Here is a 25,534-nt window from a genome sequence, read left to right on the forward strand (position 1 = left end):
ACTCAGTTCCCCCACTGTGGATGGTGGTTTGTCTCTGAGAGCTTGTACAGGGACTATTTCCGCTGGGTCCATGGTATATCCCTCTTCGGACACCATCCGACCAAGGAAACGTACCTTTCTCTTGAAGATGTCACATTTCTGTGGGCTGAGTTTGACACCATGTTTTTGGTATCTCTGAAGGACGGCTCTGATGTGTTCAAGATGAGTATCAAATGAAGTAGAGTGGACTAGGTTGTCGTCCAAATATGGCTGACAGATTACATCCCGCAGTCCCCTTAAACAGTCCTCCATGCTCCGCTGAAACTCTGCTGGGGCCGAGCTGAGGCCAAAGGGTATGCGGTTCCACTGGTACAAGCCCCAAGGTGTGATGAAGGCTGTCAGGGGGCGACTTTCAGGGTCCAGGAACCCCTGATGGTATGCTTTCCCCTGATCAAGAACAGAGAACCAGGAGCTGCCATGAAGGGAATCTAGCATATCCTGAATTCTGGGAATTGGGTGTCTGTCTGGTACTGACTTCCGGTTGAGTTCCCTGTAATCACAGCACAATCTCAATTCACCCGACTTCTTCCGAACACAGACGATTGGAGACGAGTAGGGTGACCTAGACTCTGAAATCCACCCACGGTTCAGCAGGTCTTGAAGATAGTCTTTCACCTCTTGGTGCAGAGGCTTTGGCACAGATATGTAGGTCTTTCGAACAGGTGTTGTGTCATGCAATGTGATGTGCATGTTTAAACTGGGGATGCACCCAACATCTTTATCATCATAAGCAAAAGCATGACATTCCTCTCTTAACAGCTGTCTCACCGTTTGTTGTTCATTTTCCCTGAGATGGTCCAACTTAACTGGAGGGTCCCACTGAGGTGGCTTATGGCTGGAGGAGGGTGTGTTCATCACCTCATTCACCTGTATAGGAGGCTGTGATGAAATCTGCTCTACTGAGTCTTGTGTCTTTTCAGGGGTGATGGGGTACACTGCTTTTATTTCTTCCAGATGTCCCAGAACAGTGTGAGGAATTAAGTTGACATCCCGCTTGTTGGTATTAGCTATCGCGACTGGGATGTACACTGACCTGCCCTCCATTATTGTGACCAGTCCCTCTTGAATGACAAGACCCTCAGGCAACTGTGATGGTTCATTCGGGACAAATAACAGACTGTGTCCTGAAAACTGGGCTCCAATATGTGCACGGACATATGTCGTGGTAATCTGTTCAGCAGCCAGACATAGTCCCCTCTTTCCTGCCAATACTGTGCCCACACTTTGGTTTTGGTCTGGTAACTGCAATAGTTTTAGTACTGATTTAGCAGTGTGTACTGATACTGAGAGGATTTGGCTGATTTTTTGAACGTTGCGTGAGCTTGGTTGTCGCTTGCCCCATTTACTCACAACTTCCTCTATTACATTAAATCCAATAATGGGCAGTTGTGCAACATTGGGGTCACTGGATACAAGCATTGGGACTAGAAGACAATTTTCAGGGTTACAGTCCAAATAGAATTCTGTCTCTACCCACCCATCATATGGGATTTCACTACCATTAGCTGCTAAAGCCACTAGAGGTTCTGTTCCCAACAGCTCAGCAAGTGGCCTGACAGTGCTGTGTGGTAGGTGTTCTCGCCATTCATTGTTAATCAGACTTGCCTGAGCTCCAGTGTCCCACAGGGCCTCTACTGGTACCTTATCTAGGTGGCACTGAACTGTGCCTCTTTTCCCAATGAGACTGATGAGCTTGGTTTGCCGTTGTGAGGGTATATAACCATTAGATGTATCACTTGTCAATTTGTTGCTGTTTGGCTCTTTTGGGCCAGTTTCAGTGCGTGTGGAATCATTTTGTGGTGCTTGTTGATGCGAGGTGTTTTGCACATAGACAGGATCTACCTGGGACCTGGGTGATGAGTGGGCTACTGTGGGTCCCGGCTCAGTAGCCCCCTCCCGTTTCCCTGGGTGATCCTAGCCTGCCTGCACCCTCGGGAAAGGTGACCCTCCTGACCACAGCGGTAGCAGTGTCTACACAGATCACCAAGCTGAGCCTCTCTGCACATTTGGCAACCTCTAGCACGTCTTGTTGTAGGAGAGAACCGACTGTCCATACTTGACCTTACTTTTGTTGCTTCCAAAGTCTCATTAAACATTTTCTTTACTTCAAGCACATCAGCTTTCAGGCCTTCAATCAGCTTAGCTGTCTCTGAATCCAGGCCCTTATTCTGTCCTTGCTTTTTCTTTGTGGCACCTCCTTCACCCCCCTTTGTCTGAGTTTCATCCTTTCTGTCTGGTTCACTGTTCAAAGGTGGCTGAGTGTGGTTGTGCTGTGACTCTGCGTGTACCTCATTTATCCTTGGTGTTTTTACTGTAGTATTTCTCCTCAGTTTATTTTGTCGCTCTAATTCAAGGCTGGCTGCTTCATTTATCTTCTCAATTAGAACCTCATCTGTTACTTGGTAGTTGCTAAGATAAGGCTTTAACTGAAACTTCACGGCTTCACTGAGGAGGCCAGTCTCTAATGAGCGCAGGAACTTGCGCTGAATTAAGTCTGGGCTGAACTGCTCCCCTTCATCGTCATCACCAGACTTCCAGAGCAATTTCTCTCTGAGTTCTATTGCCCTGAACAGAAAGCACTGAGCAGATTCTTTGGGGTCTTGAGATATGCTCATGAGTTGATGAAGCAGGTCAGCTGACGAGTCTACTTTGTAATGTCCCCGTAATATAGTTCTTAGTGTGGGAAGTGTGAGGTCACGCTTCACTTCCAGCAAGTCTCGAAGGTGAAGGCCAGGGCTTACTGCCTTAATCACAGCTTCAATGATTTCAGTCTCTGAGTAGCCTTTCTTAAGCCCGGAATCAATTTGGTTGGTCAAGCTAGTGAAAGATAACTTGTCTTTTTGTCCTGCTTCCCCGATCTGACCCCAGATCCGAAAGTCTTTTCTCAGAGTCACTTCTGGTGTAGTAAAGGGTGCAGGCTGACTTACTTGTTTTTCACTTATCCCAGCTGCACCTCTAAACTCGGTCCCCAACGCTTCAATTTTTTCTTCCAGAACACGTCGTGCTTCTGCTTGAGCTTGTTGGAGCTGACTGTACTCTTGTTTCAGTCTTTCTATCTCACTGAGCTCTGCTCGTTGTATCTCCACTTCAGCTACAGGATGTTCTTGTAATGACTGTATGAATGACTGGAGATCACGGATGAACTGCTGAAACACTTCAGATTCCTCTGTTTTTTCAATCTCATCCAGAGTACTTTCTGCCAGCCGAATCAGAGCACGTCGGGACTGTCCTTTAAAACCCACCCCTGCTGGTTCGCTGCACTTAAGATGCTGGCATACCTTGGTGAGTTCGGGTTTCCCAAGTGTCCACAAGGCTGTGCTGATCTCATCCTGTAGTTGTTCCATCTTTACCAGATGTTGATTTAATGTGTTCTAGGTTCTTGTCTGGAGCAGGAAATATGCTCCTGGCTGGCTCGCCAAATTATGTTACACACTGAAGGACGACAGGGTTCATTCAGGTGCACATGAAGATTTATTGCGCTGAAACACAGCAAAACAATTCAGTGTTACTGGCGGCTTCCATTGTAATAACTGGCCTGCGTTACTTTTGTGGCATTACGTGTAATGGCCACGTATTAATCAGCCCTTAACACACAGAGAAAATGACCAGTAACAATAGACAACATAACATGTACTGGCTGGTCTATCTCCTATAACTTCAACTGAAACCAGCTAATAGTTTCCTTTCACCTTACTGATGGGACAACACGGTTACAGAGATTAATGCAGGAGGCTAACATGACTTAGCTAACGCACAAATGTTACTAGCCTTACCCACAGATAACGTGAAACAACTCCCTTATTCGCTCACATTAAACACCATATAAACAAGAATTACACTCCAAACATGTTAAATAAGCATCAACTTTACATAAATGTATGTAGTTCTCGTATATTGCTCTCACCTGAAACACAGCAAAACAATTCAGTGTTACTGGCGGCTTCCATTGTAATAACTGGCCTGCGTTACTTTTGTGAAGGATTATTTTGCCAGTTACCCGTTTGGCTGAGCCGCCACTGCCACCTACTGGCGAAACTAAATATCGCCCTAACATCACATCAGGTGGGAGCAAATGAGCTTTTCGCTCTGTGTTATGATGCAAACTATTGTCACAACAAATAGCAAAAAATGATGATGGGGGGTGGGCACGAACACATAAGGAACACATCTGAGACTTGTTCTTAATGCGCAAAATACTCAGGGCGCCACACCATACTTAAGGCATCCATAGCCCACTTGGGTCTGTATGCTTTAGGTGGTCAAAGTGAACCTCTGTAAATGTCCACGTGCCTTTAGTTTTGTTGTAATCATGACGAATAGTCCACAGTAACACTACACTACAAGGCCCTCACTATGCATTTGTTCTCCAAACAGACTCTTAAGAGGAAGGAGTTGAAATAAACATGTTAGAGGATAAAGTTGTGGCTTAATCATAACAAGGACACACACTACTCAGAGCATTCTTGATTGAAAATAATGAGGAAAAACTGGAACAGCACAGATGGTAGATGTTTAATTTGTAGTAAAGAGAGCAAACGTCCGTATCAGATTTGATTGATGATGCACCTGATTAAAGACCTGTGACTGTTAAAATTAAGGTAGGTAAAGCTTCATTAATAGCTGCCTTTGTATATACACAGAAAGGTTTTGAGCTGAAAGGACTTCAGCCTAATTTTCGCCTGACGTTTAGCAGTTGTAGATTCAAGAGTCAAGAACTTGGTTTAGCAGTTATTTGAAAATGCGTCACTTACATTTTATCACTGAACTAGAGATTTTGTTATATTTAGGTTGCAGAAATGCAAGTAAACAGTCCCACACATTTAGCGTGGAGGGCCTCAGCTCTGAGTAGCGAGTGTTTCAACAGAGAGTAGAGAAGCTTGGGGTGCATGTGCGAGTGTGTGTAGGAGTGAAAGGTGTGTATGTGTGTGTCTGTCTGTAAGAGTAATTGTGGTGCTCTGCAGTCTGCTGGAGCTCTTGGCCCATCCCCCACCCCTGCTGGCTGGTTATTGAGCTCTACTGCTATGCTTCAGCTGGCTCTCATACACATAAACACTCACGCACAGAGGAAGCAGCAGCTTAAAGAGAGATATCGTAGCTGTAAAAAGTCATTGGATTGATAAGACTGGTGTGAAGATAAGCTTGAGAAGCCAGTGTTTCATTTTACTGAGAAATAAAAAGGTCCTCAACTGAAGTTTATGTTTGTGTTGTGTGATAATCCAAAGGGCAACGACAACATCAACACCGATGAGTGCTGGAAAGCTGCCACTTTCTACTCAAGTTGTCTTTTTATATTAGTCATTTAACTCTTTATAACCCACAGCATTGGTACCTCTTGTCATTGGTACCTCTGTTTCCTTAAATGTTCGAAGATAATGATGCCGTGCATCAATAATTTGGTCTTTCTTGTTTTAAAGCCCGTCCCAATTTCTATATTTGCTAGCCTGCTGAGCAGGTTGCTGATGTGGTGGTCCATATTATTATCCAGCTGCTTTGCTAAAGAAGACATCATCTCTGGGTTAGATGTAGTCCAGGGTCACCGTCTTGGAGCTCGGCTTTGTTGGGCTCCAGAGCAAAACAATGACTACCTTTATCAGCTGCAATCCAAGACAGTGGAGTTGTTGTTCATTTGCAGGTGTAGCTGGTCTAGTGGTCAGCCATACATCACAAAGTACATTGCAAATGTTTGTAGAGGAGAAACTCATAAATGGATAAGGAAAACGTGTGCCTCTCATGGCAGTACCTGTCTTATGTCATACAGATGAAAAGTAACCTGTCTGCTCTCTCTGGTGGATGTTTTGGTGAGACTGCTTTTCTATTAAGGGGATTAATTACATTACAATTGCATTGTATGTAAAGGCCATTCAGCAATTTTTGTAGAACTTCTTAGGGCGCATTCCCCATTGGCTTAGAGATGTTGCTGTTAGCCAGAAGGTCTGTAGTAGAAGGTTTGGGTAAGATGTAGCTCACCTCATACTTTTTACATACCTTTTTTTTCTATGACAAAAACACTGGAAACACAAGCAACTATATTTTGTATTTTGTATTGAAACATTGAAATATTCCACTTGCTTTATTTTTTTTAAATGCATGCATCCACCATTTCAACCTCCACCCTTGTCTCTCTGTTTAACAGATGGTGGTGAAGACATACATGGACATGGATCAAGACTCAGAAGAGGAAAAGCAGCAATACCTCGGCCTGGCACTCCACCTTGCATCAGAGTTCTTCCTTAGGAACCCCAATAAAGATGTTCGGCTACTAGTGGCCTGCTGCCTGGCTGATATCTTCAGGATCTATGCCCCTGAGGCTCCCTATACCTCCCATGATAAACTCAAGGTTAGATACCAACCTTGGACTGAACACTGTCTTCAAGGGAGTCTTATAGTAGTCCAGATTTTTGATGATTAGACAAGTTGAAATGACAGCTGTCATCAAATTTATGGACTAAATCAAAATATTGACTTTTGTTCACTTATTGGCCTGTTTCCTGGCTAATAGTTGAGTGTGTTTGATTGCTAGTTTATGGTGAACCAAAATGACCCTGAAATGTGCGTCTACTGTGATCTCATGCACACACGCAGGGTCATATTGGTTTGCCGGGGTGTGGCTAATGTTAAAACTGTTAGCGTCAGTGGCTTTCTTTCCTGATGGGTTAACACCTGCACCACATGCGGTTACACATTGCCCTTACTAGTGAGGGACCAAAGCTTAATCTCTAAGTTTAGTAATTGTGCATACCCCTTTAAAAATGTGCTCAGATCTTATTGAGTCCATTAATATCATTTTACATCAAAAGTAGAGCTGGGCGATATGAGATTTTTTCATATCACGATATGTTTTTTTCATTTCAGGCGATAACGATATCTATCACGATATAAGCCAAATAACTATATTTGTAAGATTTAAATGTGCCGTTGCTCACAAGTAAAATGTGAAATAATCAGCAGCTTGTTTTGATTTAAATATTTATTTCCCATAATAAGTTCAACAGGGTAGATGTACTTAAGGAACATGAGACTTTTTCAGATAAATAAAGACAAATATTGCAAACTACACAAAAGGCAGCCGCTAAAGCGTTTAAGTTTCAAAATAGAACAAATGAAACAGACTAAATTGTCAATTCCACTTAGAAACAAAATATTAATTCTAAAAATAAATCTTAGTTTGTTTTACAGAAGAACAGACAAAACTAACTTTTGTCAGTATCAAATAAACTGAGAACTAAAAGGAAATTCTCAATCTCTCCTTGTTGTATAGCTTAGCTTTTCAAACAGTTTTAACAGTTACTTTAGTCTGACAAAAGCCGAATGACGAATTAGCGCTTCCAGTCAGAGACTGAGGCTACGTCCACACGTACACGGGTGTTTTTGAAAACGGAGATTTTCCGTTTTCGTTTTAAAAAATAATCCCGTCCACACATAAAGGCAGAAATGAAGGAAAACGCTGCTATGAACATGCCAAAGCAGCAGGTGGCGCTAGATTCCTAACCGTGCAGAAATGTTGGCCAATCAGAAGTCTAGAAGCCTCGGTGGGAAAAAGTAAACAAAGCTGGGGCATAGAAGCAGAACCGAGTCGTATGTGTGGACGGACAGTAACTGTGTGTATATGTAAGCATTTAAACACTGCAGAGAGTAGAATTAACAGTATTGTAGAAATTCATTTCACCGAAACAATAACGTGGCGCACAGTGTGACGCATGCACCAGTTTATTGTATTTCCAGACTTGCTTTCGGCACAATTTACAGTGCATGCTACTCTGTTTTTTGTCAGACTTGAAATAGCCGAAATACCTTCACACTACGGAACTTCTATGGCTCTTCCGTTCGACAATCTCTCCGGCATTGGAACCGTCATCTGTTTTCTCTTCGGTCACGCTCGGTTGATTTTTCTAGTCGGCACACTCATTTCCTCCATTACGCGCTGGCTCCATTACCCACTGCCTGCTTCCCAAACAAACACACGTGCGGCTTGGCACTTGTGCTGTACGTAACAAGTCACGCGACGTGACGCTGCGGCTGTGATTGGTTCGGCTCTGCGCTACTTAGTTTGGATTGGCTGACCAGAGCGGCGAAGTCTATCGCGATAGCTTAATTTCTCTATCGAGTAAAAGTTATATCGCGATACATATCGTTATCGTTCTATCGCCCAGCTCTAATCAAAAGTAAACAAAATTGAGTTGTGAATTAATGGCATGGTTGAATTTGCAGCAAGATTACAGCGTTGACGTCTAGTTCTTTCATTCAAAACCACGGCAAAGTTATTTTACCATGATGCACACCTCAAGTGAATATTGGTTGCAAGCCCTCCATTGATCACCTTTGTCACTACTACTGTGAAACTTGTGTGTACTCAACAGCACTAACTCAATTTCCCAAAATTCCCTAGGACATCTTCCTCTTCATCACTAGACAGTTAAAGGGACTAGAAGACACCAAGAGTCCTCAGTTTAACCGATACTTCTACCTGCTGGAGGTAAGGTGCTAAAGGAGAGATCACTGTTTATGTTTGGAGCTAAAACAGTTTGGGTGACTAACAAAAAAAAAAAGTAATTAATAATTTAATCTGTTTTCATGGAAAATTTCCATTCTCTGTTTCCAGCTACTGAAATAGCAGGATATGTTACTTTGCGTTGTCATATTTAATAGTAAATATTTGATAGTATCATAAGCTTTTAACCATACACAGTCAGTGTGTTCATGGATTTTAGTTCAAGGTAAAGTACGTGGTAATAGTATTAACTGCTAAAAAAAAACAGTAACATTTATGGCTTTGTTGTTTTCTATAGAACCTGGCTTGGGTGAAGTCGTACAACATTTGCTTTGAGCTGGAGGACTGCAATGAGATCTTCATCCAGCTTTTCAAAACACTCTTCTCTGTTATCAAGTAAAGACTTTTGTTATTGCTCGAGTCTGTCAAACTCTTTTTACACCAGAGTTTAAAATATGTAACTTGAAGGAAAACCGATAGATGTGATTTATTTTAGCATAAAGACATGTATGCTTTTAGATTTTACTACTAAATGGGATTATAATAAACACTGTATCAATTGTTTATAGTTAGTTTTTGATTATCATTATTATTGTTTTTATTTTTGTTTGTTTAATTATTCCTCCTGTTATTACACTGAAAGGATTTCTGTCTTTCTTCCTTCATAGTAACAGCCATAACCACAAGGTACAGATGCACATGTTGGATCTGATGAGTTCTATCATCATGGAGGGAGATGGTGTCACACAGGAGCTGCTGGACACCATCCTCATTAATCTCATCCCTGCACACAAGGTAAACAGCAAATAACATAGCAATGTACAATATAAAATCAAAAGAATAATACACTTCACCGGATTTAATTTTCATTTTTCACCTTCTTTGGAACAGAATCTGAACAAGCAAGCATATGATCTTGCTAAGACTCTGCTGAAGAGGACTGTCCAGACCATCGAGACATGTATTGCAAATGTGCGTAGCGTCCTGCACTCAGTTGCATATTTTAATGTTTTACTTGCACCTTCTCCCTTGTATTTGGTTCGTTTAAATTTCAGTGTCTCTAACGTTTTGTTTTTTTTAATCTAATGCAGTGTTTTATTTTTCATCTTTAGTTCTTCAATCAGGTTTTAGTGATGGGCAAGTCATCAGTCAGCGATTTATCAGAGCACGTCTTTGACCTCATCCAGGAACTGTTTGCCATTGATCCTATGCTGCTTACCTCTGTCATGCCACAGCTGGAGTTCAAGCTTAAGGTGAAGACAACAATCACAAAACAGACTTTAACCCTGTTGTTGATTAACAGTATGCATTTTTAATATTATTTAACCTTTGTGGTGTTGGTGTTTAATGGGTTGTCAACTTACTGAAGGTTAAAGGAAAAGCGGAGGACTGTATTTGACTAATCTAGATTCATCTTAATGAGATTTGTTTTTGTTTTTTAAGTAGCATAAATCTTTTTCTGGCTCCAGAAGGGGCCTGTGCAGAATGTAATTCATTACCTTCATGTCCCTTGAGGAGTGCAGGCTAATGGTTTGAATTAGATTTAGAAAGAAGTGAGCTTACAGACCTCTGTTGGCCACTCAGTTCTGCTTGAGGCTAGTGGCCAAGGCTTTGTTTGCTTCCTCTAATATAACGTGGCAGAATCTTCATATGAAAATATCGATAATTTCATTAAACCTGGTTTTCAGAACACATAAGGAGGCATGAAATAAATAATATTAAAGTATTTCTTTGCATAAACCTTTTCTCTCTTACTGACCGTTGTGAGTTCAGCAATTTTACATATCAATGCAGCCATTTGTGACTCTCTTTGGGAGTACTTATGTTCACAATTTGGCAGCTGGTACCTTTATTTTATCCTGTTCATTTTCCTTAAAAATCGTCCGTGGTGGGCGTCCGTGGTTCAGGGGGTTGGGAAGCTCATCTTGTAACTGGAAGGTTGCCAGTTCGATCCCCAGCTCTGTCTTTCCTGGTCGTTGTGTCCTTGGGCAAGACACTTCACCTACCGCCTACTGGTGTTGGCCAGAGGGGCCGATGGTGCGATATGGCAGCCTCGCTTCTGTCAGTCTGCCCCAGGGCAGCTGTGGCTACAACTGTAGCTGCCTCCACCAGTGTGTGAATGCGAGAGAGAATGAATAGTGGCATTGTAAAGCGCTTTGGGTGCCTAGAAAAGCGCTATATAAATGCAATCCATTATTATTATTATTATTATTATTATTATTATTATTATTATTATTATTATTATTATTATTAAAAATCATCCATCCATCCATTTTCTTCTGCTTATCTGGGGCAAATTGCAGGAGCATCAGCCTAAGCAGAGAAGCCCAGACCTCCCTCTCCCCAGCCACCTCTAGTTTATCTGGGGGAACACACAGATGTTGCCAGACATGTTGAGAGATATCTCTCCAGCATGTCCTGGGCCACCTCCCGGTGGGACATATCCAAAACACCTCACCTGGGAGGCATCCTTGTTAAACCTTAACTGACTCCTTTCAATGTGGATGTCTCAAATAACTGAACTCATCACCCTAAGGGAGAGGCCAACCACCCTTCAGCGAAAGCTGATTTCCGTCGCTTGCTCTGTGATCTTGTTCTTTAGAACAAGAAATCTTCATCATAAAATATGACCTGCTTTAATATATTTCAGTTTGTCATCCAATGAGCTCTGAAAATTTAGCGAGAGCAAGAGTCATGTGGTAGAGCCGATAAACATCAGCCACAGACATCAGTAAACCTCGTCATGTTTGATATCAGTCAGCAAGGCGATATCTGCCAAAACGCACTCTTGGCTGAGATATCAGTGCATCACTGAGGTTTCATCTTGCATCACCACTGAGTAATGACTCGTCTGTTATCTTTCATTCACTTTTCCTTTTCTTAGTTAGATGCTCAGTTGTTTTGTTTGTCACGCAGATGTTTTTGAAGACCAGCTTTTCTTGTATGAAGTCGTTTTTGGTCATGACATGACTCTTTGAGTGCCCAGTACCTTTACACCATCACAGTAAGCCACCTCTGTATTGAGTCTGCCGTCATAACTGAGCCGTTTCTGTAGATACTGTTAGAATGAGTGACCAACAAGTGGGAAAAAAAAATTCATACTTTAAAATAAAACTGTCTTCAAGGGAGTGGCTGAAACACACGCGCTGCTCTGTGTGTGCAGCAGTATGTGAAATGGGTCTGAGCACAAGATATGAACAGTATTAATAACAGCTTCAAGATAAAAGCTGCAGCCGGTATTAAAAATAAGTGTGTGTGTGTGTTGTGTTTGCAGAGCAATGATGGTGAGGAGCGTCTTGCTGTTGTACGGTTGCTGGCAAAGTTGTTCGGGGCCAAAGACTCTGAGCTGGCCTCGCAGAACAGACCGCTGTGGCAGTGCTTCCTAGGACGGTGGGTGACGTCAACACAGACATGAAGTAATGTTTTAAGCTGCCTCGATTCAGTCACGAGAGACACAGAAACGTGTAAAGAGATGGCATTATTGCAAAAATGTAATTTTTATTACAATTATATTAGTTAAGGAGAAGTTATGTAGAGAGAAGTGAATTTACTTCCATCATCTTATGATTTATCTATAAATTGGATCTGTAGTGTTTTAGTTGGGAACTGGTCTATCCATTTAGCACAATGGGGGAAAAGGGAAAGTTTCCTGGCTCCAAAAAGAGCTCAGATTAATGGAGAATTGGTGAACAGTGTAAAGTGTGACCTCAGCTCACCTATCAGTAAAATGTGTACAGATTTGTCCTGCTAGTTGGGTTTCCCACAGATTTGGATCCTATTCATGGTGTTGACAGGTGAGGGTTGGGGTGATGGGGTTATCTGTGCATGTGTGTATGCAAGCCACATGTTTTGGTAGTTAATTTTGAAGTATAATAATTAAGGTCAAAGGACAGCAAATGTTTCCCACACTCAGTGGACTTCACCCGGTAATGGAAAGTCCTTGTTCTGCTCTCCAATCTTGGGTCGTTTGGTGTTGCGGTGAATGCAAAAATGCTCTACCTGGTTCTGGTTACAGCAGCTGTCCAGAGCAGAACAAAGATCCCTTCATTTAAGGAGTCCTGTAAGGAGGTGGACTCAGCTCTCTATTTAGAGGCAGCTGAATAAAGGTTCTTTTTCTAACTTCGCTCTGTGTTTCACTATGGGAATCGTGACTTCCGTAGTTGGTCACACCAAGGCGATTCCCACAGTGAAACACCTGACTCTGTTATCAAAGAACCAGGAATTAAGTAACCCAACGTTCTAGTTTGAGCTTGCAGTAAGTCCAAGACTGTGGGGTTGAAGCACATCAAGCAGGACGTAGTCATCTTTGGTGATCTAACCGAACGATAGTGAGGACCACCACAAGAGCAACTTGGCCAGTGAGTCAGACAGCAGAGAAAACACAAGGCAGGAAGGGCACAGGCTCACTAATAAGCAGTGACTAACCTTTAAAAATAATAGCGAGGGGATTTTCCTCTAGTACTTTTATTGCAGAGAGGGCGTTTTCTGTGTAAAAACTTAAAGAAGAAAAGAAATGTTTAAAATAAGTGGCCAATTATTCTTTGGTGCCTGTGAGACCTGTCTATGTAAAGTCTGTGTGGGGAAACAGTGTAGGCCTCATCAGTCTTATTTACTAAGTTTTACTGAGGCACTTTTTCTTTTACCTACAAAGTTTAATGGCTAATTAAATTAATTATGTGTAACTGTATTTTGGTTTCCAGGTTCAATGACATCCATGTACCAGTCAGGCTAGAGTGTGTAAAGTTTGCCAGCCACTGCCTCATGAACCACCCAGACTTGGCAAAAGACCTGACAGGTTTGCTTTGTTTTTTTGTGTTTGGGAGTTTTTCCACTTTCAGTCTTAACCTGCTGTTTTTCATCTTGATTTAACAGAAATATTCTTGCTTATCTTTATTATTCTTTATTCCCTCAGAGTATTTGAAGGTGCGTTCCCACGACCCAGAGGAAGCCATTCGTCATGATGTCATCGTCACCATCATTAATGCTGGGAAAAAAGACCTCAACTTGGTCAATGACCAGCTGTTAGGCTTTGTACGGGAAAGGACCTTAGACAAGAGGGTAAGATAAATATTTGTAGTACAGATATTGTAACGGGGATGTGTTACATTAGAACTAGTGACGTGTGGGTTTATTGGCTTGTCACTTAACGTTGTCATGGCAACAATAGTGTAATTTTAGTGCCATCATCAGTAGTTATTGACCTTATGAAGTGAATTATGTATAACATATAACAGTGTTCATAAAAGAGATGAAATTTCCCTGAATGCAACATAATTTCTTTATCAAACAAGAAATAATATAATGTACTTCCAAAATCTTAATTACATTTTTTTCATCTTTAATCTTTTTCTCTTCCCTTTTCCTCCCTCTTGCTGCAGTGGCGTGTGCGTAAGGAGGCCATGATGGGCCTGGCTCAGCTTTACAAGAAATACTGTCTGCACCACGAGGCTGGAAAAGAGTCTGCCCAAAAGATCAGCTGGATCAAAGACAAACTGCTGCACATCTACTACCAGAACAGCATCGACGACAAGTGAGAACATGCAGGCTTTACAAATTGGACTAATGATTTACTGCTGCTAAGAATCAAATTCACAAAACCCAAGAGGTTTACTTTTTATTTTCTATTGTTTGTTTTGTTTATATTTCATTTGCATTTTAAAAGGCAAAAGCGAATCTGCGAGGGCAAAAAAGTAAAAGTACTGAAGTTATTTTGTTTTTCATTTTTAGGAAAAGAAACAGTGCGGATAAGTTTTAGATTCAATTAATTGATAATTGTGTTAGGACTGAGGTGAAATATTTGAGCATTTGTACCTTGTGACCTGCAGACCAGCCTTAGCAGCAACTCCGGTAATCAGAAATGAGGCTGACAGACCAATTCAGTGCACCACTTTACAGCACCAGGTCTTTGCTGCAGGCTAAGAGGACTGATGTGTTTTAAAGGAACTGTTTTCCTACAGTGTTTTTGATAATGAGTTTTTCTCCTGGATTAATGTTGCAGAATAAGGCTAGTTGTCCACTACTGGGTAGTGTTTAAAGCAGAGAAGGCCTTTAAACTTGCACCCTAGCTGATTTATTGATTTTTCTGTGTTTTCAAACAATTCTTCCTTCCTTTCCTGCAGATTATTAGTTGAGAAGATCTTTGCCCAGTACATGGTCCCTCACAATCTTGATACAGAGGAGAAGATGAAATGCCTCTACTACCTGTATGCCTGCCTGGACACGAACGCTGTCAAGTCAGTAAACCCACACTAATGACACCATCAAATCATCATAGATACGTACAAATGAAAAATGACCAGTATATTTTTATATTACACACACCATAAAACTGCCTGGATTATTCTTTACACATGTATGCGTCCCGTAGAGTCTGTGTGACATAAATTTCATCATCTTGCGGTAACCGTAAGGGTCTTTGCGGATGTCTGTGTGCCTGTCTGGTTTTTGTTTTTTGTGGCGGCGTGGACTTGTCTGCAGATAATTTGTTTTACAATGCACAACTTACAAATGTGCCCCAGGCGGCAGACAAGTGGACTTCAAAGAAGCATAACAAGACTGAATACTTTTTTCTCTCTTGGTGTAATTAATTTTTGCTTTCAGGGCCCTGAATGAGATGTGGAAGTGTCAGAACATGCTCAGAGGCCTCGTCAAGGAGCTGCTTGACCTCCACAAGCTGCCAGTGGTACATTTATGCAAACACACGCACTGATCACCTGTTCCTCCTATTCTTTAAAACTATAACCTGGTTCTTTTTCTCTCTCTCCCTTTCTCTTAGTCTGAGGCCAACAACACAGCAATGTTTGGGAAGTTGATGAGTATTGCCAGTAAGTTGCATACACACAAACACTAGACAGGTCCTTGTTCTTTAAGGCCAGCTTCTCTTTAAATCGTCTTTCTTTGATTGGTTGCCCCTCATAAGCACGGTTTGAGCAGCAAGTGGGTTATTTGTCCTCACACTAATAACCTACCTCCTGGCTGTAGCTTACCAGGTCATCTTCTAATTGGAAGGTTGGTAGTTTGATCACTGGCGGCTTCAGCCTGTATCCTTGGGCAAGATACTGAACCCCAAGTTCCTCTGTGATGCTTTCATTAGGGTGTTAATGGGTGAGTGATGCATGTTGTATAAAGTGCTTAAAGTGCTCAGGTAAAGGAGAAAAGCACCATATACGAACCAGTTCATTTACCATTTACTCACAGCCGGAGATGTGTTCACATTAAAGACAGGCTCTCTCTTTTACATCACACAGAGCCAAGACTAGAAAAACTGTCAGAAACTAGACGAGTGTTTAAAGCAGTTTGAAACCTGAGCTTTTTACCCTGATTATTTGCATTTTTTTATTTGAAACTTTGGCCCAGTATTAGTCCTAGTATCCACCATTGAAACAGTGTGTATTTGTGTATATATAGCACAATATCACTATTCTTTAAATAAATGCAAATAGTGTTGTCATGGTTGCTTAATATGTCCAAGCGTGTTGTTCACAAATCATGGGGTCAATATTTGTCTCTCGGCCACACCAGTCCTCATGTCAAGGTGTCATTGTTGCAGTCTGTGGGTATATGATGGATAATCCAGTGGGTCAGCTTGAATTCTTTAGGTGCATAACTTACCGCCTATTATAACTCTGCCTTGTGTTTTCAGAGAACCTCCCAGATGCTGGGAAAGCTCAGGACTTCATGAAGAAGTTCAATCAGGTACTCGGTGAGGATGAGAAGCTCCGAGTTCAGCTGGAGATGCTCATCAGTCCGACGTGCTCCTGCAAACAAGCTGAGATTTGTGTGGTGAGATGACATGTTTGATGCCTCCTCTCTTTAATGGTTTGGTCCCTAATTTCAGTGCTGTTAGTTTGAATGTATCAGACCAAAAGCACGAAATAACCAAAACAACTTTATTTTTCAATTAAAGGTCCAGTCAGTCAAAGAAAATGCAGATTTCTGTGACAGATTTCAGTCTTGAACTGTGATAGAGAGCAAAATAACTGCTAGGTTTACTTTTTCCCCTCTTAACCAGAGTTTTAATAATACATGACTTGCTGTGAATGTGCATGCATAATAACATGCACAGAATGACAAGTATTAAGATGTTATGATGCTGTTTATACTCTCTGCAGAGGGAAATCACTCGGAAGTTGACGTTCCCCAAACAGCCCACTAACCCGTTCCTGGAGATGGTGAAGTTCCTGTTGGAGCGTATTGCTCCTGTTCACATCGACTCTGAAGCCATCAGGTCAGAAAAATTCACATGTGAACACTGATGGAACAGACTCAAAACAGAGCTAAGATGTTAACATGTGTTTAAGTTTAAACTCTGATTCCAGTAAACTGGATCACAGTAAACCAGTGTGTTTTTGTATAGTCTCCAAAACAGGTAGTTGTATGACTAGCAGTGTGTCTCTTCCCCTCACTCAGACTGCTTCATGCCCTAGCTTTGTCTCTGTCATTGTGTAACACTTTACCATAGACAGACTTTCCTCATTCACTGAGACACCTAGTGGCGATAAGGTGTAACTGCAGGCCTCTGGCAGGGCATAAGTTTAACCCTTTCTTCATTGTGGAAAAACACCATTCTGAATAAACACATGTACTGAATGACTTTTACTTCTCATGCTTTGCAGTCTAACAGTTTCTACTCAACCCTTTTTACTTCCTGAAGCTGTAACCAAACAAATTTGGACATAAATTTGCTTAATATAGGAGTAGTAATAATCTGTGTTTCATCTTTTACTTTAGTGCTCTGGTAAAGCTGTTGAACAAGTCTATTGAGGGCACAGCTGATGATGATGAGGAAGGTGTTACCCCTGATACAGCCATCCGCTCAGGACTGGAGCTACTCAAGGTACATGCTGTCACCAAAGTGTACTGAAATCAAATTGTCAGCACACAATAATAAGAAGAACAAAATACCTGTATGATGCTGCTTAGAAAACATTTCCTTCTCTGTTTCCAGGTTCTGTCTTTCACCCACCCCACCGCATTTCACTCGGCAGAGACCTACGAGTCTCTGCTCCAGTGTTTGAAGATGGAGGATGACAAAGTTGCAGAGGCAGCCATCCAGATTTTCAGAAACACTGGGCAGAAGATCGAGACGGAATTACAGCAGATAAGATCGTAAGTGACATAAATTTACAGAGACGTAAATGCGCCAGGAGTCTTTACGTTTCAAGAGATGTGCCTTTACTTTCAATATACTCACTTATCGGTGCTTCACCAATGGTAAATCATTAAATAACAGCACTATACATTTGAAGATGCTAAGTTAGGGGTTAAAACAAATTACAAAATTAGCTGTGTTGGTCTTTAATCGCTTGTTCTTGTTTGTCCATCAGGACTCTGATTCCTATCTTGCATCAGAAGGCCAAGCGGGGCACCCCTCACCAGGCCAAGCAGGCTGTTCACTGTATTCATGCCATCTTCAACAACAAGGAAGTGCAGCTGGCACAGATTTTTGAGGTATTCAATTATTCCACTTGAGCAATCGTATGATTTTACATCACCTCGATTGCATATCAAATATGTGGCTGCTTTATTCAAACATTTTGTCATCTTTCCTTTCTTTGTATTGATGTATTTACACCGTTTGTTTCTTCTTCCAGCCTCTGTCACGTAGTCTGAACGCAGACGTCCCAGAGCAGCTCATCACGCCTCTCGTGTCCTTGGGCCATATCTCCATGCTGGCTCCAGATCAGTTTGCTTCCCCAATGAAATCCATTGTTGCCAACTTCATCGTGAAGGACTTGCTCATGAATGACCGGGTAAGTGAAGACCCCTGTATGTAGGCAAGAAGTGTGTGCGTGCGTGCGTGCGTGCGTGCGCGTGTGTGTGTGTACGCACGTGCACAAAAAGAAAAAGTGAAAATCTGATTGGCTTGTGCCTTTGTTACTTCAGTCGGTAGGAAACAAGAATGGAAAACTGTGGACCACTGATGAGGAAGTCTCACCGGAAGTTCTTGCTAAGGTAAGAGGTGATTTCAGTTGTAATACAGTCTGTTTGAGGTTCTTCATCAAAACTTTTTGTCTCATTATATTTTAAAAACAGAATCTTTATAACAAGGATCTTTCTCTTTTTAAATTTCTGTTCCCAAAGGTTCAGGCCATCAAACTGCTCGTGCGTTGGTTACTAGGAATGAAGAACAACCAATCCAAGTCAGCGAACTCCACCCTGCGCCTGCTGTCAGCCATGTTGGTCAGCGAAGGAGACCTCACAGAGCAGAAGAAGATCAGGTACCTGGGGCTGGAGGTCCCTTTGCTGAGTGACGGATGTTAAAAGTCATATGTGTGGGAGTGCTTTGGATGGAGACCTTAATTTTTCTTGGCTCATGTTTTGAGGTGACCGGTTGTTTTTTCCTACTCCTGACAGTAAATCGGACATGTCCCGTCTGAGGCTGGCTGCAGGTGGAGCCATTATGAAGTTGGCACAAGAGCCGTGTTACCATGAAATCATCACACCTGAGCAGTTTCAGCTGTGTGGCCTCGTTATCAATGCAAGTCTCACCTTCATATCAGACTTTAGTGCCTCTGTCATCGATGAAAAAGTAAAAAAAAAAACTTCATATCCACTGACGCGGTTTGTTCCTCCGTGCAGGACGAGTGCTACCAGGTTCGTCAGATCTTTGCACAGAAGTTGCACCTGGCTCTTGTGAAATTGCTGCTGCCCCTCGAATACCTGGCTGTGTTCGCTCTGTGCGCCAAGGACCCGGTGAAGGAGCGCCGCGCACATGCCCGACAGTGCCTCCTCAAAAACATCTCCGTCCGCAGAGAGTACATCAAACAAAACCCCCTCGCTCAGGGTCAGTTCTCTACACCGAAACATCAGTTTTTAATGTGCTCTTTCTTAGATGGCAGTTTAGATGATGAAAGAGGATCGTTTAATCCAAATGTAGTACAAATTGTTACTAATGTCATGTTAATATTAGGCTTTTGAGTCAGTTGGAAAAACAGCTTTTGGAATAAATACTTTAGTCAGATGTTGTTAAGTCACTGCATAATTAAAAAAGCATCAAACAGAAGAGAGAAACATGATGATAATGGTTATTTGTTGGTTTGTTTTTATTACAGCATTCAGAACAGCTTTGTTTTTGTCCTGCCAAAGGTCATTTTACAGTTTTATGTTTGGCTTTTCTAATTCAAACACAGCATCACAGAAAAAGTACCAGTATTGTTGGCTGAGATTTATTGAGATACTTATTCAGGAAGTAACATTTCACCTGGCGTTTTCTTTTTCCCACATTGAAAAAGGGGACATAGAAAGTTACTCACACGCATTAAAATTAGCTATTGTCTCTTTCTCCTCAGAAAAACTTGTCTCTCTTCTTCCTGAGTATGTGGTTCCTTACATGATCCACCTGCTGGCTCATGACCCAGACTTCACAAAACCGCATGAATATGAGCAGCTCAAAGACATCAAAGAGTGAGTGTGTTTTGATTTAGCCTCCTGCTGTGACTGCCTTTCCAAAAATGCTCTTATTTCTAAATTGCTCTTTTGTTCTATTATAAAGTCCAGTGAATACACATAAGTGATGATCGTACAGCTGTGGCATAAAGAATATTTATTTTGTGTGTGTGTGTGTGTGTGTGTGTGTGTGTGTGTGTGTGTGTGTGTGTGTGTGTGTGTGTGTGTGTGTGTGTGTGTGTGTGTGTGTGTGTGTGTGTGTGTGTGTGTGTGTGTGTGTGTTCGTTCATATATAGATGCCTGTGGTTCATGCTTGAAGTGCTGATGACCAAGAATGAGAACAACAGTCATGCCTTTCTTAGGAAGATGGTAGAAAATATCAAACAAACCAAGGATGCTCAGTGTCCTGATGATGCAAAGGCCAACGAGGTATGTAATAGTGTTACTACAGTTTTGCATTTTAACATTTAAAAACATTTGACTGGACATCCAGTGTAGTTTATATAATAGAGTTAATACTTTGAATTGCATTTACAGTTTGCCAGTAAACTATAAATTTGAGTCATTCCTGTTCTTTAAAATTACAAAGTAAAATCTTTGGATTCTGCATTATTGGGCAGACAGTGTGTTTAGCAATCGGGCAACTGAATGGCTTTCTTTCATGTTGTGATTACAGAAACTGTACATTGTCTGTGACGTCGCTCTCTTCGTGATCGCCAACAAGAGCACTGCGTGTCACCTGGATTGTCCGAAAGAGCCTGTCTTACCCTCCAAGTTCTTCCTCATACAGGACAAGGTCACACACACACCTTAGCGTTTTCCTAACTGTAACCTAATTGTAACCCTGACACTAAAACCACATTTTGAGTCTTCAAATTCAGGGGAACAGCCCTTATTTTCTCACCATAAAGGCTGTTTGTCCCCACAAGCATAGTAAACTTCCAATTTTTGGTCCCCACAAAGATATGTGTCTCACACACACACACAGGAAAATGGTTAGGGTTGGACACATTTGGTCATCTCAGCTAATCGAGCTGTTTGACTCTGGGGATGGAAAGTGATTCATGCTGGTATAGAGCTGGGAAATTGTGCTTATGTGCAGTTAGGAATCTAAATCATGACCTTATTTATGTTTTGGGTTTACGGTGATCAGTTGTCTTGTTTTTAATTTCTTTCAACAGGACTTCAAAAACGATAAAGAGTATTTGACGGCAGAAATGAGACAAATGCTGCTCACTGGAAAGGTAAATGCACGACACCGAGGCTTGTTACGTTACATTAGGCTTGTTACCCACAGTTTGCCAGTAAACTCTAAATTTGAGTCATGATGTGGAGCTAAGAGGTTTAAATTTTTTTCCATGTTATTCTGAGCACAGAAAGCTGAATTCTCTTTCACTATGTAGCCCAAACCAGCTCCTGTGTTAGGAGCAGTGAACAAGCCTCTGACGGTACCAGGGAGGAGGATCTTCACCAAGACCACCACAGCTTCAGACACAACCAGTAACACCAGCACCAACTCCTCTCCTCTGAGCTCAACAATCAACAAGAACAGGTAAGCACGCAGACACAGATGCTACAGGCGCTCGCTCTTAGACATAAAGTTTCCGGTATCACTGACACTCTCTGCGTCTCGCAGTAACAGCAGCTCTACCATTGAGTCATCAGAGAGCAGAGCACAGGAAAACAATGAGAACCCAGTCATCAAGGCTGAAGAGGTGAAGAAGGTAATCTCACGTGGGAACTACACATTCCTGCGTTTAAGCACTGATTTTACTCAACTGAACTCTTATTGCCGTTTCCCAGGTCGAGCCCAGTCAGAAAGCAGCTCCCGATGCCGGGACAGAAGCGTCGCCTGTCAAACGACGTGGTCGCCCGCCTAAATCAGCTGCTGCTGCTCCAGTAGCAGCTGACAAAGAGGGAGGAGCGGCACCAGTGGGGGGTGGAACCAGCAGAGGCAGGAAAAGGGCAGCTGACCCCAACTCGAACCCGTCTGCAGAGTCAATCAACATCAAGATGTCAAAACAGCAGCAGCAGAATGACGAAGGGACAAAGAGACAGATTGACCTGCAGAGGTGAGGTCTGAGAATGAGAGGAACGTGGTTTGCTGGATTCAGATCTGGTGATCGTGGAGGCCATTTGAGTACAGTGAACTCATTTTCATTAAGCTTTGTGACATGGCCCTTGACCCTGCTGGAAGCAGCCATCAGAGGGTGCTATAATGCTCTGTGTGTACTAAGGAGCCCAGAGTGCTACAAGAAAGTACTCCCCACATGATTACACCACCACCAGCAGCCTGAAACATAATACAAGCCAAGATAGATACTTTCATGGTATTTACACCAAATTCTGACCCCGACCTTCCCAGTGTGGCAGCAGAAATTAAGCCTCAGTTTTGTGCTGTCCAGTATTGGTGACATGTGTGATCTGCAGCCTCAGTTTTCTGTTCTTGGCTCACAGGAGTGGCACCCGGTGTGGTCTTCTCCTGCTATACACCATCTGATTTAAAGTCAAACTTGTGTGTTTAGAGATGCTCGTCTGCATACCTTGGTTGTAATGAGGTATGCACAGTTATTGCTGCCTTCCTGTCAGCTCACAGCCTTCTGGTTATTCCCCTCTGACCTCTGGCATCAACAAAGTATTTTCTCCCAGAGAACTTTTGTTCGCTGGATATTTTCTGGGATCATTCCCTGTAAATCCCAGTAGATCAGCAGCTTCTAAAATACTCATACCATAGACCATACCATGTTGAATCCCTTGAATCACCTCTCTTCCACTTTTTGATGCTCACTTTAAACCTTAGCAGGTTGTGGTGACCATGTCTGCATTCCCTAAATGGACTGAGTTGCTAACAAGTGATTGACTGATAAGAGATTTGAGTTTATGAGAAACTGAGCATGTGTACCTAGCAAAATGAACGGCAACTTTATACTTAAAATGTCCATTTGCAGCCCTTTTCCACCAATACCTACTTGGCTTAAGTCTATCTCCCTCGGTTTTGGTCATTTTCCATTATCTGAAAGTCCTGTGACATAATTTGTGTGTGACATGAACACAACAATGGAGGATGTGGAAGTGATGGTATACCTGTTTTTGTTTTTGTTGGTTTATGGGGTTCTTTGTGTAGCTATATCCCTCATCACTGGCTTTCAAAATGGCAGTTTTGATTTTTGCAAAGGAGTCACTAATGTGACGCCACCGTACAGTCTGTCGGTGCAGAGAGTGCCTACTCTGATGTAGGAGCTTTAAAAACCCTCCTCTGGGGTAATGAAAATATTCCTGTGGTCTGAAAGTGATTACTGTTCCTACAGGTTTTAGGGGCAACCTGCATTACAAAGTGATCACTACTGAGATGTTGCTCAGAATTGACCTTTTAGTTTTTACAGATGTTTGTACAAGTTGATGAACTCTTGGGGAGATCCCTGATTTAAAGGAACAACCTAAATATTATCTAAGGATTTGTGTACATGTTACGTTGATGATGATGATGATGATGATGATTGCGCCGACACTGACTCAAAACTTCGTCTTTCAGGTAAAGAGGAAACCACTGAAGGTGAAACCAAGACTGTAGAGACTGGGCCAGACTCTTCCTTATATCCTCCCAACCCTGCGTACAAGCTCCTCTGACTCTTACAGCTTTCCTGGATACATTATGGACCTTTCTTAAAACACACACACAGGCACACACACAAACACACACACACTCTAGAAGGTTTTACCTTGTAGTCATGATTTGAAGCTCATTGTATGTAGGTCTTACTCAGAATCATGTTATTTTTTTCCTTTGTGTTTGTTGCTCTTTGCTTCTTTTGTGGAGCCATTTTTAAGAAAAAACAGGATGGATATTTTACAGCCGATTTAATCTGGTTATGATTGTTGCTTATTAAATCCCCTGGGAAAATCCTACTGTACGTCTCTTGACCTCTTCCTCTTTGTGTCTGAGTTGCACAGTATTTTTTTTTTTTTTTTTTCTCATCGGTTTTTTACACAGTTATATTTTGTAAATATGCCTGTGTAACTTTCCACTGAAAACTTTTTGAATATCTAAGTGAAAACAGTTAAAATCTTTGCAGCAGTTGGCTTAAATATGGGAACACCTGATGCGTTTAACAGACGTACCGGCACCAAAATTTTATACACTTTGGTAAGTTTAGGTTTCTAACTTTGGTATGTTTAGGTGCTTTTGCTTGTTTATAGCATCACAAGGCCAGTTAGAAACTTGCAGGTGCTTCTCAAGTGACACCAGTAATGCTTTTAAAGGCCTTTTGATTTATTTCCAGTGCGTGTAAATGGACAAAATTAAGCGGTCAAGCATTTCTGGATACTGTGCTCCCAGCTCTGCTCGCTGCCTCGTGCCCTGGACATGTCAGAGGCTCTGAAAATGAGCTGGGTTTTAATGACTTTTGTTTTCTTTTTTCTTTTTTTTACTTCTGAAGTACGTCACTTTGGATTGCATAAATGATATATAACTATCCAAGTATGTGTTCAGGTTTTTGTTCATCTTTTATGATTGAATATTTTTTGTACTTTTGTCAGTTTTCTGTTGGGTTATTCCTGATTTTTAAGCATCGAGTGAGTGGATGCCATGTGGGTTGTGTTGATGACGGGGACTAAATATGCCTATACTCATGATCATATTTAATTTTTTCCAAAAAGAAAAAAAAAATAAATGCTTTTAGATGTTATGGTGCAGTGCGTTTGTCTCTATGCCTGTGTTTTGGAAGTGCAGATTTCAAAAACAGGTGATTTTTCCACTTTTTTTTTCTTTTCTTTTTTTTATTCAAAGAAACATGACACTGTCACAATAAATAACCATGCTTTTTATACTGCGGATGCTTGCTTCCGAGGACAAGGAAAAAAAATAAGTCTCAACCCAAATGGAGAAACTGAGATGCAACAGGCCCCTTTTCTATGCTTGTAATCGTGCAATATTGTACATCATGAGGAAGACTGGGGAGGGTGTCCGTTTTTGTCTTTTTCTTAGAAAATATTCGATCCAGCCATCAATGGTGCACTCTAGTGATAAGATAGCTGGGTTTGGTTCTTAATAAAGAGCCATTTACAAGTAAGGGAGATGGCGTGTGCATTCTGCCTGCCTATGAACTTCCTTTTTTCCCCCCCATTGTGAGCAAAGACTGCTGCACATTAACTCCATGTTGCAGTGTAATACACTGCTGTGCTGGTAGGGACTGAGCTGGAGGTTAAGCAAAATAATTCCTTTATTAAAAACAGAATGGCCCCTTGTGTGGGGATGCATCTACACCCTTTCTCTAAATGCCAAACATGTTTTTACAGTCCATGTACCTCAAAATCAAAAATATGTGAAAACACTTCCCAGGTCTGCTATTTTACTTCATAGAATAACAGAGGAGTTCCAGCCTCTTTTACTACCTAGAAGACATAGTTCAAAGACGACCTCAGTGAGTGTTTTATTTGGCTGTGTAGTAAAGCATGTTTGGGAATATAGGACATCACCTATATACCTGTATATATGGCCAAAGCCTTTGATTGACTGGATCAGCAATAAAGTGTACAGCGCCGCCTCCTATTGGTTATGTTAATGAGCAGATCCTCAATCTGTGGCCGAGGATGTGCGTATGGTTAAAAAAAAATAAAAAA

General features: G+C 41.8%; 1 protein-coding gene across 5 annotated transcripts in view; it reads left to right on the forward strand.

Moving 5' to 3' along the window:
* The window catches only part of pds5a (PDS5 cohesin associated factor A), a 39,924-nt gene extending 15,324 nt beyond the window's left edge, over positions 1-24,600 (forward strand). For 2 of the 5 annotated variants that reach the window (XM_085409925.1, XM_085409926.1), the window contains exons 3-33: positions 6,173-6,376; positions 8,426-8,512; positions 8,826-8,923; positions 9,196-9,322; positions 9,419-9,499; positions 9,640-9,780; positions 11,802-11,917; positions 13,228-13,322; positions 13,440-13,585; positions 13,906-14,057; positions 14,647-14,760; positions 15,128-15,209; positions 15,303-15,351; positions 16,170-16,309; positions 16,639-16,754; positions 17,258-17,363; positions 17,475-17,635; positions 17,854-17,977; positions 18,121-18,279; positions 18,413-18,481; positions 18,611-18,747; positions 18,884-19,007; positions 19,109-19,313; positions 19,819-19,933; positions 20,212-20,344; positions 20,592-20,711; positions 21,097-21,159; positions 21,319-21,467; positions 21,552-21,639; positions 21,719-21,987; positions 23,448-24,600. In XM_085409925.1, coding sequence (XP_085266051.1) covers positions 6,173-6,376; positions 8,426-8,512; positions 8,826-8,923; positions 9,196-9,322; positions 9,419-9,499; positions 9,640-9,780; positions 11,802-11,917; positions 13,228-13,322; positions 13,440-13,585; positions 13,906-14,057; positions 14,647-14,760; positions 15,128-15,209; positions 15,303-15,351; positions 16,170-16,309; positions 16,639-16,754; positions 17,258-17,363; positions 17,475-17,635; positions 17,854-17,977; positions 18,121-18,279; positions 18,413-18,481; positions 18,611-18,747; positions 18,884-19,007; positions 19,109-19,313; positions 19,819-19,933; positions 20,212-20,344; positions 20,592-20,711; positions 21,097-21,159; positions 21,319-21,467; positions 21,552-21,639; positions 21,719-21,987; positions 23,448-23,451 — 3,774 coding nt within the window. In that variant the 3' untranslated portion in view covers positions 23,452-24,600. Of the gene's footprint in view, positions 1-6,172; positions 6,377-8,425; positions 8,513-8,825; positions 8,924-9,195; positions 9,323-9,418; positions 9,500-9,639; positions 9,781-11,801; positions 11,918-13,227; positions 13,323-13,439; positions 13,586-13,905; positions 14,058-14,646; positions 14,761-15,127; positions 15,210-15,302; positions 15,352-16,169; positions 16,310-16,638; positions 16,755-17,257; positions 17,364-17,474; positions 17,636-17,853; positions 17,978-18,120; positions 18,280-18,412; positions 18,482-18,610; positions 18,748-18,883; positions 19,008-19,108; positions 19,314-19,818; positions 19,934-20,211; positions 20,345-20,591; positions 20,712-21,096; positions 21,160-21,318; positions 21,468-21,551; positions 21,640-21,718; positions 21,992-23,447 lie in introns of those variants that run through there. The other 3 variants (XM_085409928.1, XM_085409927.1, XM_085409929.1) reach the window with 3 other exon arrangements.
* The last annotated feature ends 934 nt before the right edge of the window (positions 24,601-25,534 follow it).

This window comes from Rhamphochromis longiceps, linkage group LG6 (genome assembly GCF_057381845.1).
Source record: "Rhamphochromis longiceps isolate RC_006_pf linkage group LG6, R_longiceps_female_GT1.1, whole genome shotgun sequence".
NCBI lineage: Eukaryota > Metazoa > Chordata > Actinopteri > Cichliformes > Cichlidae > Rhamphochromis > Rhamphochromis longiceps.